General features: G+C 31.7%; 1 protein-coding gene across 1 annotated transcript in view; it reads left to right on the top strand.

Annotated features, from left to right (window-relative positions):
• Positions 1–618: 618 nt before the first annotated feature.
• pns (DENN domain containing pinstripe) overlaps positions 619–19,172 on the top strand; it is a 49,470-nt gene continuing 30,916 nt past the window's right edge. The window contains exons 1-8 of the mRNA XM_072529166.1: positions 619–946; positions 999–1,108; positions 3,356–3,532; positions 9,224–9,465; positions 10,803–10,875; positions 10,937–11,159; positions 12,633–12,767; positions 16,060–16,259. Coding sequence (XP_072385267.1) covers positions 871–946; positions 999–1,108; positions 3,356–3,532; positions 9,224–9,465; positions 10,803–10,875; positions 10,937–11,159; positions 12,633–12,767; positions 16,060–16,259 — 1,236 coding nt within the window. The 5' untranslated portion in view covers positions 619–870. The remainder of the gene's footprint in view (positions 947–998; positions 1,109–3,355; positions 3,533–9,223; positions 9,466–10,802; positions 10,876–10,936; positions 11,160–12,632; positions 12,768–16,059; positions 16,260–19,172) is intronic.

The following is a 19,172-nucleotide window of genomic DNA, read 5'->3' as shown; positions in this document are numbered from 1 at the left end:
TTTGCTAGTAGTATCCATATCCATGAGTTAACTTTAATGAAAGTACAGGCTGAATATAGTCTCAAAAAAATTGAATTAATTTATGTTAAACATTTTCCTGCATTAATCCCAATGTTACCTTTACTATAATAATACAGCAGAAATAAAATACAGTAAGTAGGTATTTAACACAACCACATTAAATGTATCTTAACACTTGTATGTTTAGGTTCAAGTTATATACTAAAAAACACTCAATGATATCTATAGACATATTATATTTTAAGATATAAACATAAACTAAAACACTAACGATATTTAACAACAAAATATATTCTCCAAACCACTTCACTTATTCTATTTTGTTCTCAAACAATTCCCAACATTGACTCCCTGGGTGACGTCACGGTGACATATAAGATGCAACCTGTCTTTTAATAACCTTGGTTTCTTACCTCCATCCCTCCATGCGCTGGAATGAGACTAGTAGTGCCCCCAAACGTAAGGGTGCATAAATAAAAACGTGCGTTGACCTTAGCTATTCTTGTTACCTACCTAGATTTTTCTGTGCACATAACATGTGACGTGATGTGAGATGTGACAGTTTTCTTTCAAAATTTTAACAGTTCCAATTTGACAATGACAGCGACAGCAAAATGAAAGATAATGTGGTGAAAGGCAAGAGAAAGGTTGTTTGGGTAATCTGGTTTTAGATTGTTATGTTGAATGAGATTATAAATCACATAATGAATTAAATTAGAAATAGTTGAAACTGACACGAGTCTCAATGAGCATACACAGAATAAAATCAAAGTTTAATCATCAAGTGTTATAAAAGATGTTCAATTTACTCAATTCCTTACAGTTTTGATATCAGATTAAACATAAAAAATGAGCAAGTTGATTGATTACTTTGTAATATGTGGTCTTGATTACAGCTCTGGTTTAGAACCAGATAAACTTACAGGTAAGTCGTTGGAAGTTTGTTGTGTATGTTATTATTTTAAATTACTTTTCAGAGGACAACCTACATGTCTCTCCACTGGAACGATCATATAAAGGAAAAGTTTTAGCGCACTATCCTAACAATGTACAGACAAATCCGTTTGACGAATCAGCTGTATGCATGGTAATTAAAATTGTATATGTTATGTTTAGTAGTCATGAATATTTTTAAAAATATAAATCCTTATCTAAATCTGCTTTTTATAATAAAATTGTAGATAGAAACTTGCATGATATGTTTATAAAATATAATGTTCAGTAAACATTATATCATAAAAACATTTTAAGTATTTTAGAGAAACACACATGTAAAGTAAATGTAGACACATATTTTTTCTTATTATTTCTGTTTCAAATTATTAATTATAAAAAGTATATTGTCATAGAACTAACTATAACTTATTCTAATTTTCCGATTAAAAGTAATAATCCTAAAGCTATACCAATATTTTTAAATATTAATATCTATAACTTAATATTTATTTGTGATGATAATAATTATGTAAACTGATTATTCTTACTTATATTATTTTAATAGAGTTTAATCTCCAAAGAAAAGATATTCATTATTAGAATATTATTATAGTACACGTTGAGTGACAATGGTGGGGGAATTATTAAACCATAGAATATAAAGATAAGGAACTTTTCTCTTCATTATATATTGTTACTTTTTTGTTTTTGATTTCCTCTGTACTTATCTAGTGATTTAAAACAAAATTAATAAAAAATCCTGTATGTATTTTTTATTTATTTATATAGGTTTGTTAAGAAACAAGTATATTATTGCAATTAGTACATTGTTTATATAGATGAGAAACACATTGTAACCTGATATTTTTATGTCATTATTAATGATATGAAGTCTCCATGTAATAATGAATTGTTTTGCTAGATATACAAACCAGCTTACACATTGCCTTTATAAATACTAAAAGTAAGCATAAAACTAATATACTTAATGTATGTTGGGGAGCTGATGTGAATCAATATAACATTATAATGTATCACACTATTGTGCCTTAAGGTGTCTTCGTTCACTTGCATTTTATTGATAAATAAGTGATTTTGGTAACTCTTATATTCATTTGTCTTTTAGAAACATTGAATTGTTTTACTGCTTCAAATTAGGTAGGTCCTTTTTTCTTATACTCCCAATGGTATTCTCATAAAAGCATGGAATTCTTCATTTTTGTTAAAAGATCTCTCCTTTTTATCAGTGAATAAGGGTTAAATTACTACTGATATAAGCTAAATATCTGATTTGGACAGCTACTACTATTTCTAGCTTATTATGATCTTACTTAAGACTCTCAAGATTATTGTTCTCTTCTCAAAACCAACATGTACCCTCATGTAGATATTCTTAGGTACATAATATTTCCATGAGGTATAGCCAAACATTCTTCAGGTCTACTGAAGATCTTTCTAAAAATAATTTTTAAGGTTTACATCAAAATGCTTGGTCTGTCTTAATATGAAAAGTTAGCCCATATAGCTTCTGCTATTATATTTTAAAGAGAATTTATGTTATCTACTCTACAGAAGAGTTGGGTGCCTCATGGTAAAAGTAATGTCTGAAGTTTGGTCTGATGATCCACTATTTTTATTTTCTTTTTGAATTTCCTTCCTGAGCACCTATCATCATGAGAGTGTATGTATGATGACTTATCATCATACATAAGGGTAATTAGGTACAATATGTCGAGTTGTTAGACTTAGATTAAGTACCACATTAAGCTGGACTTATAGTACATGCCCTTAATGCCATTAGCATAGTTTGAATATCAAAAATATATAGATTCTTATGATTTGTACAGAAATATAATAGAGGATACTTTACACACCAGCTGACTACAAATTTAATTATTTTATACTAGATCAATAAGTTTTTCAAAATTGTCAAGGTTACTTTTCTTAGTCAGATCAGTAATTATGGTATTGTAGGAATGTTGTTCTTCTTAAGAATTTCGTTTAGTGTTCCCATGAACATGTTCCGTATTTTGTATGTTATCAAAAGGAAGTGTTTCATGCATGTAGAACTTAAAAATCTCGATCATGTTTTCTCTTTTGATTACTAAATCAAAAGACATAATCCCTAATTATAATTCAGTGTGTAATGTATTATAAAATTACTTCAGTTCTATTAGTGACCAAGATTATTTGTGTCCTCTTTCACATCTATTCTTGCCTCCTATTAGGACTCTTATCTATTCAGAAAGCTTTAAATCTAGTAATAAATTATGATTGAAATTTAAAAAAATTGAACAATTATTAGTACTGGGAAAAACTGTGAAAGAAATAATATCACAATCATTATTGTAGCCAACAAGTGTTACTATTAATATTTTTTTATATTATTTGTTAATAGTTTTCATTACCAGCTGGACTCAAATTTCGTACTCAGAAACATTCAGTGACTCAAGCTCCAAATTTTCATTCCTATATCATAACACGCGAAGATGGAAAGAGGTGTTTTGGATTCAGTCTTATTTTTTATGAAGAAGTGCAAAGTAGGGATATTAAGGAAGCAATGCACACACTGCAGGTATAGTATATAACATATATAATTTGGCTGATAATGTAGTTTTGAACTTTTCTGCTTATCTTTACTGTCTAGTCTAGGTATAAAGAGAAATTTCAAGATTGCCAAGTTTTTTAATGGATAGTATTTTAATGGAATATGTATACTAAAGTTAGAGAAACAATAATTCACTATTTCTTTTCATTTGATTTTATTCATTAACTTGTTTAGTACAGTTTCCTGTAAGATACTTTCCATTTTATGTAGTAATTACCACTGTATTTGGATAATAAACATAATGTGATGTCAGCATCAATAAATAGGTATTTCAACTTTGTAGAAAAACGAAGATGGGACTCTTGTTGATGGAATATTCTCGAGTTTAGTGTTAATTAGAAGCATTTTTAAATCGATAATTTCAATATTGACATTCTAATTTCCAGAATAAATGAATATTAACACCTATCTAAATATAAATTTAGTTTATACTATAAATAGCATACTTAATTTATAATTGAATGTGAAATTCACATATGATGCTTTGCACATCAATTGTTGTTTGCTATTACTAGAAATGTAGTCTTCACAATTAAAGGTTTCTTGGGAGAAGCAAAATTTAGAATTAAAAAAAAAATTGTTACTGATGAACTAGCTAAAGATCATGAAATAAAAGTGTTTCATTTATGTGTAAGAGAATTCCAATTTTGAACAAAGCAGGTAATGCTTACCTGACGAACTAGAACAACTGTAGAGAATTACCAGACAAAGAGAAGAGAAGAGGGTACACAAAAGAAAAACAAAACCACTTAAATAAGGAACTTAAATATATAGAAAACCTCAAAAGAGAGAAAGAATTCAGAGCATTATATAAGAAAGTTCAATAGAAAAGAATTCAAGGCAACCACAAGACAATGCAGAAGTTAGAATGGCGATGTATTGAATAAATGGGTGGAATACTTTAACCAGGCACTTAATATAGAGGAAGAAGAAGAAAACCTGGAAGACGGAAGAAATGAGGTAAAGGTAATAGACGAGAGTGAAGAGGAACCACCAACGATTCTTGAAGTTAAAGATGCAGTTAAAAACCTAGTCAGAAACAAATCACCCTGAGTGGATAATCTCCCAGCTGAACTATATAAAAAAGGTGAGCATGATACCATAATGGCATTACAGCAGCTTATAAAAGAAATATGGACACAGAAATCCCTCCCCAATGATTGGAATACTTTGCACCATACACAAAAAAGGGGATATCATTGAATGCCCTAACCACAGCTGAATTACGCTTCTAAATGCAGTGTATAAAATATTTTCCACAGTACTATGTTACTGTATGGCACCATATTTTATGCAGAACGGATAGTAGGAAAATACCAGGCTGGTTTCAGAGGTGGTAAATCAACAATTCATCAGACTGTAACCTTGAAACAAATTAAAAAAAATCACTGGAATATGGCATAGATACTCATCACATATTTATTGACTACAAAGCAGCCTACGGCTCTGTGAATAGAGAAGAAATGTTCAAAGCAATGAAAGAGCTAGGAATACCAAATCAGTTGGTAAATTTAACAAAACTAACTCTTAAAAAAGTTGAATGTAGAGTAAGAATTCAGGGGAACTGTCTGAACCTTTTCAAACAAATAACGGACTGCGCCAGGGAAACCCTCTCTCTTGTATACTGTTCAATCTGGCTCTGGAAAAAGTAATATGTATGTCACAAATCACAATTGGTTTAATATATAATAAATCAGTGCAAATCCTTGCCTATGCTGATGATATCAATATTGTTGGGAGAACAGAAAACGCTGTTTGAAAAAGTATATGAAAATAAGCATGCAACCACAAATCCTGTGAACTTGATGCATTGCATTGTTCCAAGTCCTAAAATCTCAAAATGTCCAGTCAGGTCGCCGGATTTTAGATCTTTGATGTTGATTTAATATTTATAATGTTAATTTAGACTTCAACAAAAAATTATGAATCACAAAGATACAAATCTGTTTTCTGACTTTTACATAATTACTGTAGAGGTCACTGAACAACAAAACAAAACATACATCTAGAGAACATGGAATTATACGGCATATTCACGTATTAGTCAATCAAATATACACGGATATACTAATTGGGAATGACTATACTAATTTATAGCCAAATGACGTGTGTTCCCAGATATTAAGATCTGTAAATATTTTGGAATTTATCAGAATCTGTTTTGATTTCATCATTTTTACTATATTTATTATAATTGTCATTTCTACTTCCAAAATCTGATATCCCATAATAAATCCGTCAATTCCCTATTATGTCCAGCATGCCAATCTTTCATATAACTTTTGCAACTTTTTTTCTATTCCTTTCGGCAATTATACTAATTCTATTTCTAATATTGTTTTTCTCTATGTATGCGCCTGTTCTATCTTCGAATGGCTTCTTATTGAATGTCCAGATTGCCACTATATCTTTTTCTTATCCTTCCTATACTTCTTCGGCCGTTTGTAGATTTACCTTGTGTTGTTTGTACTATTCTGTGTTTTTTTTTATTCTACTTATGTTGCCGTTCCATTCATTGGTCTGTCTAGTATCTGGTTACTATAGTTATCTGCTACATCTTTGCTTGAACTCTCTATGACATTGTCTATCCCATAGTGTTTTTTGTGTTATATCTTTGACTGAATATCTGAATCTTCATGTCACATGATTTTATTAATAAATAATTCTTGTTTTTTTTTTGGTATCGAGTCTTGTCTCTGTATTATACGTCATAGCCCGCCACACTTCCGCTTTATAAATTTTGTCCATGTGTCTATTCATAGATTTTTATTGTGCCAGATTGTATGTGTAAGATATACCGCTATTCTCTTCACTTTGCTATCTGTTGTCACAATTTGTGATCATGTATCTCCATAGCTATACTTTTATACTGTTACGCCAAGTCCTTGCTACGCCCCTGATCAAATATGCTACGCGACGATTCGATCTTTAGCTGTTCTAAGGTCACCGAAAAAAATCTACAGAGTTCTGGAGAATTCCGAACAGCGAGACAAGTATATAAGAGCCCCTTCCCATATCAGTTAGCCCAACGTTAGATTGATAAGAAAATTAAATTTTAGAGAACAAAAATAAAAGCGCAGCGTAAATTTTAGAAGTTTTAATTCATCGAACAACATTTTTGAATTTCCTAATTATAGAAAATATTTTATAACGTAATGAAAACTATTGATTAAACCGAATAACAAGAAATTAAAAAAAAAACACATAGAATATGTAATATTAACAAAAAAAAAATGTGAAAGTTTACCACTGAGTTAAATCCCTTTTATTTTTAATGACATCCACAATTCTTTGAAGCATAGTTTTTACCAAGTTCTTACAAAATTCTTATGTAAACGAATCTCATATTTCTTGCAATTTTTCCTTCAATTCGTTGACGGACCTGGCAGGATGTTTTCTTAAAGCTTTTTTCATTTCTCGCCACAGATTCTCTATCGGGGACAAGTGGGTACTGTTAGAAACCCATTCCAGCAGTGGTATGCAATGGTCTTCAATCCATTTTAAACTCTTTTTTGAGGTATGACAACCTGCGCCGTCCTGTTGGAAGACAAAATCTTCTGCTGATGTTAAACGGTGTTCCATAATCGGTAAAAGAGATTCTTCTAAAATATTCAAATATTTGTCCGTGTTTACAATCCCATCGATAAAATGTAACTTTCACACACCTTTAGACGACTTGCTGCCTCAGATCATGACAGATACAGGAAATTTGACTTTTCCCTTCAGACGGTCGGGATGGAAAGCTTTATTTTTCCTGCGAATGACGCGACTCCTACTGTCTCCGACACACACTTCAAATCTGGATTCATCACTCTATTGTATTGAATCCCATTGCGACTGATCCAATCTTTATGCTCTTTTGACCATCTTAGTCTATTTTTATTTTAAATTGATATAAGGTTGAATGCTCGAATAAATGAACTTTGATCAAATGAAAGGCAGATATCGAGCACAGTTTATTAATTAAATATTGCTCAAGTACTTTCGCTTCCTAGAGCATCTTCAGGGGTCTCTGAAATAAGCCAAGAAACGGTTTTTTAACTGAAGAAAATTAATTAACTTCGATAAAAAACTCGAAGTTGATGGTTGATAAAAGTTTTTATGTGATATAACGTTTTGACTTACTTCGTCAATTTTGGCCTATCCAACAATCTGTTGAGAGTGTCATTAACATAAAATTGTACATTACACTAAACTACACAAGGACAGTTTAAAATTTTTAAAAAAGGCGAAGCTACATTATGGTCTCTTTGCGTTAGAAAAGCTACATTATGGTCTCTTAACGCAAAGAGCAATGGAACGAATCATGCTTGGAATATCACTAAGAGACAAGATTAGAAACACCGAGATAAGACGTAGAACGAAGATTAGGGATATTGTGGAAGAAATTGCAAAAATGAAATGGCGCTGGGCAGGTCACGTAGCCCGATATAATGACAACAGGTGGACACAAGGAGAATTCTAGAATGGAGACCAAGGACGACAACAAGAAGCATGGGAAGACCTCAAAAAAGATGGGTAGATGACATAAGAACAGTGGCAGGCAAACAGTGGATTAGATTGGCGCAAGATAGAGAAACTTTGAACTCTATAGACTTTTTGGTGATGCAGATATTGTGAAGACCATCAAAATAAACCGCCTAAGGTGGGTGGGCCACGTTATGCGAATGGATGAGAGTGATCCCACTAAAATAACTATGCTAAACAGGCCGGTCGGAAGAACTCGATAGGGAAGGATGGAAGAATGTTTTGAAGCAGGCCAAGGCTCACGAAGGGCTGTAGCGCCAACTGATGAAGATAGAGAAAGATGGAAGCAATTGGGAGAGACCTACATTCAGGAGTGGATGGAAAATGGTTGACAAAGAAGATATTATGGTTGGCATCAGGAGAGAGAACGGCTCCTGGTCTTAAGGGAAATGTTAAGGCAACATTTCCGTTAAGACCAGGAGCCACCTTTTTTTATCTTATTGTATTAAAAAAGAATGTCAAAAGTAGAAATATAAAATTAGAAAAACCAAAGAATTTTATTGATGTCATGAAGGAAAAAAATATTTATGTCCAGTTTCATTTAATCCATTATTTTTTGTAGTTTCCTTAATAATCTAATAGATACCACAGACTTATTGATCGATATTCTAAAATTAGTTTATCAGTTTGTAATAAATATATTTGTTATTTATATTTATAGTGTATTGAAACCAATTTGTGTTGAAGATAAGAAAACACAGTTCAAAAATAATATTTAATCTGTTACTAAGATTAAGTATATTAACTTTTAGATTTAAACTTATTTATATTAATTTTAAATAGAAAGAATCCTACAATAAATAGTAATTTCCGTTCCTATTTTCAACATATAACAACTTTGTACTACCAGATAACTTAAAATTCTATCTATCTTAACCTTATATGATTAGTTGGAAAATTTTAGAAAAGAGAGACGAATCGGCTCCAATTATAATATTTAAAATAAATTTAAATGTAAAAACGTTATTCTTATTCATATACCTTGTTAAAATACATTACACGCTTTATAAAAACGTGGATTATATTCTAACCTTATATGTTGTAATTGTACATATGTTGGGGCACATGGATTAAAAAAATACACAACTGAATTTTGAAAGTAAATACCCTATATAGATATGTTGTTTGTAGTCAATGTATATCACAGAACTATCCAGTGGACTACGAGTAAGATCACTACAAAATAGCCAAAACCAAGGACCTCAGTCAAAATCTTTACCCAGATATTTCAAATTAAGTCACAATCCCAGTGGTGCAGCTTTAACGTACTATGATATTTCTAAGGATAAATTGTATGTGTCAAAAAGTATTGGACTTATTAGCCAGCATGGCTATGTTCATGCTATGCGGATATTTTTGGAGAATCTTTACAGGTATGTTAAAGTTTCATTTACATATATTATTTAATCACAAGTTCGTCAACTAAAACTTTCATTTTTAATTCAATTAGATCGAGAACTTTATAAATGATGCACATTAGGGTGGAGCGAAAATTTTTTTTTTTTAATTTTTTTTTAAATTGGTCATACCTGATGTACAAAAAGTTGTGCAAGTACAAAACAAAAATTTTCAGAAAATTACAAAAATATATGTCGTGCTTCTACCGACCCCACAGTTCTCCCAGTATTCAATTCACGATGGAAGTTGAGTCTGAAGCGTCTTTTCCATTCATTGATGTTCTTATCAAAAACACTCAACTCGCACTTTTTTCTATTCAGTGTACTAGAAACCCACACACACATACAAAGCGTTATCTCAATGCCCAGGCACATCATCACTCCGCTCAGCTTAATTCAGTTATCAACACTGTTGTTTCCCGTTCCATAAGACTTAGTGACGACAATGACAGATCATCTGAAACCAATTCAATAAGGAAAACACTCTTACAAAACGGCTACCACAAAACCCAAATCAATAGGAACATTCAAAAACATCTAAACCCCATTCCATCCAAAAAAGAAACTTTGCCGCCCGATCAACCAAAAATCTTTCTACCTTTTATCAAACTGAGAAGATCAGTAGAACTCTTAATCCTCTAATCATCAAAACCACCTTCACTGCTCACTCCAAGTTGTCCAATCTCGTTAGATCCGTAAAAGACCAAATCCCTAATTAAGACCATGGTGTCTACGAGATACCTTGATCCAGTTGCCCACATACATACATAGGGCAGACAAACCGACGAATCCACAACCGTATTTACAAACATCTTATTTCTGTAAAACATTCCGATACTACTTCAGCCCTAGCCCAATATCATATTTAGACAGGTCACAAAATAGATTTCGAAAAAGCAAAAACCATCTCTCCTATCCACTCCTTAAAATCGAAAATTATCCTTGAAGCCATGGAAATTGAAAAACGCAATAACAGCTTAAACATGCGCGATGACGCTACAAGACTGCCGGTAACATGGCTACCGCTGCTTCAGCGACCCCCGTGCCAACCGATCCCGCTCAGACCTCATACTGATACTATGTATCATCATCATCATGCAACCACTTTTGTCCACTGCTGGACATAGGTCTCTCCCATCTTTCGCCACTCTTCACGGTTCTGTGCTTCTATCACTTATCTTCTATCTACTATGTTACTATATATATATATATATATATATATATATATATATATATATATATATATATATATATATACATATACTATAATAACTTTGAATAATTGAATAATAATAAAATATTTATAATTTTAGATGTGTTCCAAAACATTCAAACTCAGCTGGATCTCTAAGTTTGGAAAGTTATGTGTTCAATTTATTATACGAAGTAAGCATACCATAATATTGGATTTTTTTTAGTTTAATTTTTTTCATAAAAATAATTTAAGGTTCAATTACCTACACCCGGAAAAAGCCTGTTGGTTCACTTGCCACCGTCAGATCCTCAGTTACCACCGACAAACGTTATAATACAAAATTCTTTGCCTCCCTTGGAACTACCACATCACGATTACCCTCTTAGATTGCTGTTTTTATGGTTAGGAGTCGACATCGCTGTGCAGCTATTTACTTGTCTATTATTAGAGTATCAGGTACTCTTGAGGAGTACAGGTAAGTCGGAATTCCATATTTTTATTTAACAATTTGCTCAAAAAGTACAGAGGGACAATACTAACTCAGACCAGAAAAACATATTTGTCTCAATTAAATCGAAGAGTATAGTATCACTAATCGTTAACACAAAATCTATCGGTATCGAAAGGCAGTCAAACCGGATCAAGAATTCCACAGAAGAGCTATGAAATTCCACAAACAAGGGATCTACCTGTTTTATGAAATGATCCCTTGTTTATGTAATTTCACAGCTCTAGCAATAGATCCACGCTGAGCTGAATATTAATGAGTCTCTTAGATTACTTGTTAGACTATAAGTGGTTACGTTTCTGCTTCATATGTAACACAGATTTTATTAGTGTTATATAACAGATCAGTTTCATTTGTATGGTTAACTTTCTGGGAAAATCATCAGTCAGGACTAAATAGTAGTCAAAACCTATATAACTGCAGATATACGCCGATATATCACAATTTTTTGGTAGAAAAATAAGAATGAGATTAAAAATATTACAAGGTCAAAGAAGCCAACAAGTATTGGTAATAGAGAACTGATGGCAAATGATGTCATCAAACAAGAAATAACCAGCATACTACAATAAAAAATAAAGTGAACACCAAGCAAAGAGGAAGGTATTGAAAGAGAATAAAAAATATATTCAAGGACGTTCAGGAAACAAAATTGAATGCAGTAAAAACAAAAATAAGTACAGATGGTTGTGTTTCGATTCACTTCAAGTCTCTCGCCATTCTCCTACATGTATTTCAATGTTTACATTTTATCAGGAAAACTTAGTGAGAGGACTGAATATGCTTATTAGACAGAATTATTACTTTTCAACTTTTATGCAGAGGAAATATTTAAGGAAGCTTTAATGGGGCAACAGAAGGAATTGCAGTGAGTGGTGTAACCATGAACAACATTATATATGCCAACGATAGCTTAAATCTTAATAGTGGCTAACTGCAGTGAGATCCTTCAAAATCTAATGAACAAAATAACTACGCCTGTGATCAATGAATTAAAATTTAAACTTAAGAAAAATACAGTATTAGAATAGAGAGGCAGTATTGGGTCCAACCATAGAAATTAAAACCTGAATAGAGTGAGTTCGAGCACTGTTGGTAAAAATGGATAACGTCCACTGCAGCCACGTTCGTAGTATCGACCTAGTATTTTTATATCATTCCAGAACTACTATATGGAGTAGAAGAGTCGATTCTAAGTGAGACTATGCTTAAATGGTTGGATACAGACTACTAAAAATATGCTGGGTCGAAGTAATCCATCACTTCCTTCTATACAGTAATTTAAATACATTATTTTCCATGGTCAAGTGATCAACTCAGAACAATTTAATTTATTATAGTAACTGTAATACTATTAAACATTTACAAATATTTTTTGTAAACATTTTAATTTTTAGTTAGCCTTTTTATTAAAATTTTTATTTAGATCACTTTTTTTAGATCCTCAAAAACTAATGGTTGTGGCTGAAGGCATCACTTCTTTGTTATTTCCGTTTACGTGGCCCCATGTATATGTGCCAATTATGCCAGCATCTTTGCATCATTTTCTGGACGCACCTGTACCTTTTTTAATGGGTAAGTAATTAAATAATCAATTATTACTTAACTTTTCAATTAAACAAAACACTGAAAATAATGCTTTCAATTTTCTTTATAATTTATTACTGTAAATTCTGTAAACTACACACGCTATTATTTGGGGCAAAGTTTATGGCAAAAGAGGACCAGAGAGAAGAAGAGAAAGAAGAAAGGCACTGTGAGGAAAAGAAGACACATACACACAATAACAGAAATTTCAATATAAGAAAAAAACATAAAATCGCTCTAAAAGTCAATTAAGAACTTTAAATCACAATTAAAATCGAAATTGATGGGAAAATACTAAAGCAGGAAGCAAGGTTTAGATGTCTGGTAATAGATATAACTAATTACGGAGATGTTGAAGAAGAAGTACGACAACAAAGGTTAAAAGCAAGTAAAGCGGCGGGATTTCTTAATGACACAATCTGGAAGAACAAACACCTAAGACAAGACACAAAAACAAGAATCTATTGGAGCCGGGGTTTTAACCTTATTTAGGCTTGCGCCTCTTCAAGGAATGGGGTACTGTTTTATAGGTGTGCAATAAAGTTTTGGATGAGATCTTGCCCAGTTTACCGGACAACACTGTGAGGAGATTAAACCTCTTTCTCACCCTGTCTAGGGTATCTTGAATGTCAGTTTTCCAGTTTAGAGTCCTATGAAAATGAACTCCCAAATAGGAAACCGAGTTTCTGAGAATAGGGAGAATCTATAAAGCAACAATTAGACGTATATTAACATACACGGCGGAGACAAGACCTGATACATCTAAAACGAGACGACTACTAGAAACAACAGAGATGAAAATACTTCGACGATTATCAGGGAAAAGTCTGTTGGATAGGGAGAGAAGCGAAAAGATGAGAAGAGCGTGCAATATAGAAGACATAAATGGATAGGTGACAAAACGGAAACAGGAGTGGAAAGAACACATTAGTAGAATGGCAGAGGATAGGATAGTACGAATAGCACGAGATAAGTCAACAAATGGACGAAGAAGTATTGGCAGACCAAGAAAAAGATGGTGCGATAATTTAAACAATTTAGGAGGCTAATATTGAAAAAGGAACAGGCTTTATAGCCTATATACAAGAAGGAAGAAGAAAAATGTGGAACTTATGTTGCTCCTTGGGTTGCAAATCGATTAATTCGATTATTCGATAAACGGATTTCGCCTTATACGTTATAATATTCGATTACACGTTTACAAACTTCCTGCACCAAACAAACACCACTCTGATGCTTCAATAAGATAGGTTCAAAGTTTTCTAACGGTTTGTGGTCGGACGTCTCAAAGGAAAAACCGAACTTGTAGTATCCCAGAAAAGTCTAAAGGGTCAACAGTATATCTATAATGTTCTAGGCGAACATATCTTGCGTCCGACTTGTGGGATTTATTGGGCAGATGTACTTGGAATTGCCTAAATTCACCCGAAACTCTCCAGCAGCTAGAAGAGGACCATTAATTGAAGACTGCATCAATATTCACAAATAACATCTTGGAAGGACCATGCAAAGCCTGTCAGGAAAGTTTCACCATCACGCTGGTGGAAAACACAAATTCAAAACACTATTCTTTTATGGAAGAAATTAAGAGAGAAATAAAATGCATCTATCACATTGTTTTTGGATTGTCCTAGGTCCAGTGATGCCCTGTGGAGTTCCTCGTAAGAGGTGTCACTAGAAGATCCATACCTTTCTGAAGAAGTATTGTATATATAATCCAGATGATTCATAGATTTCGAAAGTTTTTATTGCCCATTTTACTGCATAAAAGGTTCACTGCATAAAAGATTCAATTAGCCAACTCCTATTTTTCTATGAAAGTACTAAGTACTAAAAGAGAAAGAAAATGCATCTATCACATTGTTTTTTTAATAAAATCTTAGATGACTAGACAATACTGTATTATAAGTTGCTCAAAATTGGATTGTGAAGATTGTTCTTTAAATTAACAGTACATATACAAATGATATCTAGAACTTATATTTTGATTGAACAGTCAAAAACTGTTTAACTTAATGACACTTCAATAAAAAGAAGAACCGATTCCAACATGAACCAGTAATATGATATTCTTGTTATAAAAATACATGACTTAATTAAGACAAATCATTAAAATTAAATAAAAATATATTTTGATTAAATGTTGCGTTCTGCACATACGATGACCTCAATATAACAATTGGGGTCATCCTGAAGGGGAGAGAAGATATTCTGTTCAATCTAGAACTCGCTGATTTCCCCCTTTCGGATTGTGTATGTAAATCCCCATAGAAATAATAAGCAAGACGATCGTATGAAATTCTATTTAAAAATAAGTAAAATCAGTAAACAAATTATATACATTTAATTACAACAACTCCCTTATATCTTCAATTTAAAATACGCGTGACAAGTGCGTTAAGAATGGTGAACGAATTAACGTAAAAACACACTGTTTGGAACTAAATATGGTACGATGGATATCTATCTATACATCACACAAACAGGAATATGCTAGAATACGATACGACAGGCACTACCAAAGTCAATTCAATAGAATACTTTTGTGTATATATAAAGGCAAACAAACCAGACAATATTATAAGTAATAAGCATAGTTACACATATCAATTAATAGTAAAATAAAATATACAATTAAACTATACAGTAAACACGCAACACGCTAAAATGAATGTTTATATATACGTAAAATGTTATTTTAAAAGTTCAAATCACGACACAAATACGAAATAGCTAATTCAGCACACAAGATGAATTTCTTAACAATATGCATATACCAGTAAACAGTACTCGATATATGCAGCAATGTAATTTTGGCAACAAATATTATAAGGTGTACTTTGCCCCATGAAATGATAGCACCACCGCTATCGCAAAATCGTCTTCAGCGACGCACAGAAACCACACAAAATTGATAATGCAACCTTACTGCATTTTTACGACTCTCTCGGCCGCAAGACCGATACCAAGTGTCAGGTACTCTTAACCCAAACGCACACATACACATCTGTGTTGGTTCGAAGATAAAATTCGACTATGACTATTCTTATCTCAAATACACATCTGTGTCATTTTGCAGATGGCCCGTCTCGTAAATTAGTAGTTTTTAACACAGATGCACCCTTGTACATGGAATCTTGATATACGGGGAGAATCAAAACTACCACAAAGTCTGTTAATATTATATAAATGTTTATATATCGTTGCGAAACTGCAACATTGTAATATTATGAAATACTTTACTATCACAAACGATTTTAATCAAAAGTAATTGTTTTAGGGTTGTATGCAACATCGGAAAATCTCAAAGTGGCGTCAGAGGCTAATCTGTGTTATGTAGATATAGATAAATGTAAAGTACAGCTACCCGAAGAGATGGCAGCATTTCCGCATTTAGAGCCATTCACTGCTGAAATTTGGTCTGTTCTTGATAAGTACAGCGTGCATGTACCTAACAGTGAATTCTCCAGAAATACTCAGGTATACAAGTCAGACTATATTTTATTACATGTGTTATATTATATCGATGCCTCAGAAGCCAATCGGTGTAAGTCAATAAATCTTTAAAATGAGATAATAAGATGTTTGTGAAAGCAGTTGCAGAAAAATAAAAAGTCATTAGAAATAAATAAGCAGTCTTTATTTGTCATAATATAAGTGTTATATTTATAAATACAGACAAGGAAATTAAAAAACTTTCATTCTTTTTGAAAAATAACAACTTTTCACCAAAAATATTGACTTATGTGAAATGTCCATCGAAAATAAAAAAAAACAGGTGTGGCAGTTCAGTGGGACTGCCGGTAGAAGTTATACTTCTATACACGCGTTCGCCGTTAAAAATTTATATAGGCGTCAATCTGCACAATCATTACATATGTAATGCTATAGGTAAGAGAGAGCGTTGTATATATGTTGTAAATTTTAATTTTATTTTAAAATTTATGTTTTTTGCGTATATTACATATATTTAATAAGATTAACGTGAGGTTTTTAAATATTTCAAAAAAAAAAAAAAAAAAAGAAAATAATCACTGTTTCGGTAAAACAGTGATTATTTTGAAATACAAAAGCCTAAAATAATTTGAAACGTTTAATTTTAAATAATACAAAACATATCACATAAATAATAATATTAATACATATTATATTATATATAATATTATATATATATATATATATATATATATATATATATATATAATATATATATATATATATATATATATAATATATATATATATAATATTATATTATATATATAATAGGTTTCCTATGGCTAGTAATAGGTTTCTTAACTATCATTCTTGCCATCCGTTCAAATACAAAATAAATCTTATAAAAGCACTCAGCTGTAGGCTACATAGGTTAACACATCCTGATAACAAAAGGGATTCTCTTTTGTTACTCAGAAATATACTATCTGACAATTCTTACCCTACATCTCTCATAAATAAATACCTTTTTTCAACAAGTTTTGGGTCTTCTATTGATGATTTACCTGATGGTGATCAACTAAGAATGATTTCTAATAATATTATTAACAACAGTACTCTACTTTCTCCTAACATTGCAACTTCCACCACCCATTACTCTTCACTACCCTATTTCCCATATGTTACTGAAAAGCTTATTAAATTGTACAAACAGAACAATATCCCGGTTAAGATTGCTATCAATAATGCTAAGACTGTCAGGAACTTGTTTTCTAAAATTAAAACACCTCTTTCCCTTTTGGAACAAGTGAATGTAGTCTATCACATACCCTGTTCTGAATGTGATGCATGTTATATTGGTCAGACTGGCCGTTCCCTTAAAGGACGCCTTACTTCACATCGTAGTGACATTAAACTTTCTAAACATACTTGTGCCCTTGCAGAACATGCAATCAACACCAAACATACTGTGAATTTTGATGATGTTAGAATTCTCTGTAGAGAACGTAACCTTAATAAGAGACAATTTATGGAGATGTGTCATATTTTGAAACAACCTAATGCATTAAATAAGAGAACTGATATCAGCAACTTAAGCCAAATTTACCATGCACTAATACTACAAAATTGATTCTTCCGTATTCTACTTTTAATTATTGGTTTCTTCTTCAACTTCTTTTATTATATCATAACATTTATGTTGACATCTATAAAACTTTTCCTTCAATCTCACCAGCTGATTATCATTTCTGACAGTCGAGCTTTCAAATACTTCATTTCCATGATATGATCATAACAGTCAAGAACCCTAGCCGTGCCGTTGTTAATATAACAATTCAAAATTGACAATTATATTTTTTGATAGATTTAATTAATCAATGTTTTCAAAAGTGAAATTTAAAACAAATTAATATAAAATTAGTTAAATTGGGAATCTTCCGGCGTTCTGTGTTTCTGTGTTTTTGCTGATATATTTAGTATATTAATTTTTGATGTTTCTTTGCAATAACCACATTTTAATGCTACAGATCTTTTAAAGGTAAGATCATTTACTTAATTGTTTTTCATATTAGATGTATCGCTAATAACACTCTTTTAGATGAACTGATGATGCTTATTGAACAATGGGCGAAACGTCTTCAATAAATAGATAAAGTAGCACAACTCTTGTCTTTTTTATCTCCAAATTGACCGAAAACATCCCATTCACTTACGAGTGCACATTTTTTTATATTAAATTAAACGGTCATATTCCTTAAAGATATATATATATATATATATATATATATATATATATATATATATATATATATATATATATATACAATATTGTATATATAATATATATAATATTAAATATATATATATACAAAAGAAACATTTTTATTCTCGAGAGAGGAAGAGAGAGAAAATATATCTTCTGTCTCTCTCTTACTCATTATCTTACATATGTAATGGTTTCACAGATTCACTCTCATGCAAATTTCCAACGCCGACCGTGCGTATAGAAGTATAACTTCAAAAAAAAAATTAAATATTCTCATGACTTAACTTAAACAGCCACACGAAATAGAACAATATAACTGAGTACGTATTGTTTAATTGATATATTCTCCAGCATCTGATAATTCTGAATCATTTTCTCTTGCTGATGCAGCTCTCGTTTGATTTATTGTTGGCAACTTTCTGTAGAATGAGTGATAATGTGGTGGAATAAATTTCAAGACATCAATCATGCCTTTCTTTTTAATTTGCTTCACTGGTCTACGCTCAGAATACAAAAGATCTTGAACTACATTAAACAAAATTCGAGGCCTTCCCTTTGATGCTGGTTTTGAAATATCAATTTATATTTATGAACGATACCTGCAATGTTTGTTTATAAAATATAGAGTTTGGTTTATGTTTGCTGTACCCTAACCATTTTATTTGTAACAAGTTCACTTTTTGACCATTT

This window comes from Diabrotica undecimpunctata, chromosome 4, assembly GCF_040954645.1.
Source record: "Diabrotica undecimpunctata isolate CICGRU chromosome 4, icDiaUnde3, whole genome shotgun sequence".
NCBI lineage: Eukaryota > Metazoa > Arthropoda > Insecta > Coleoptera > Chrysomelidae > Diabrotica > Diabrotica undecimpunctata.
The sequence above is the reverse complement of the archived record's forward strand: the minus strand, read 5'-3'. Positions and strand labels throughout refer to the sequence as shown.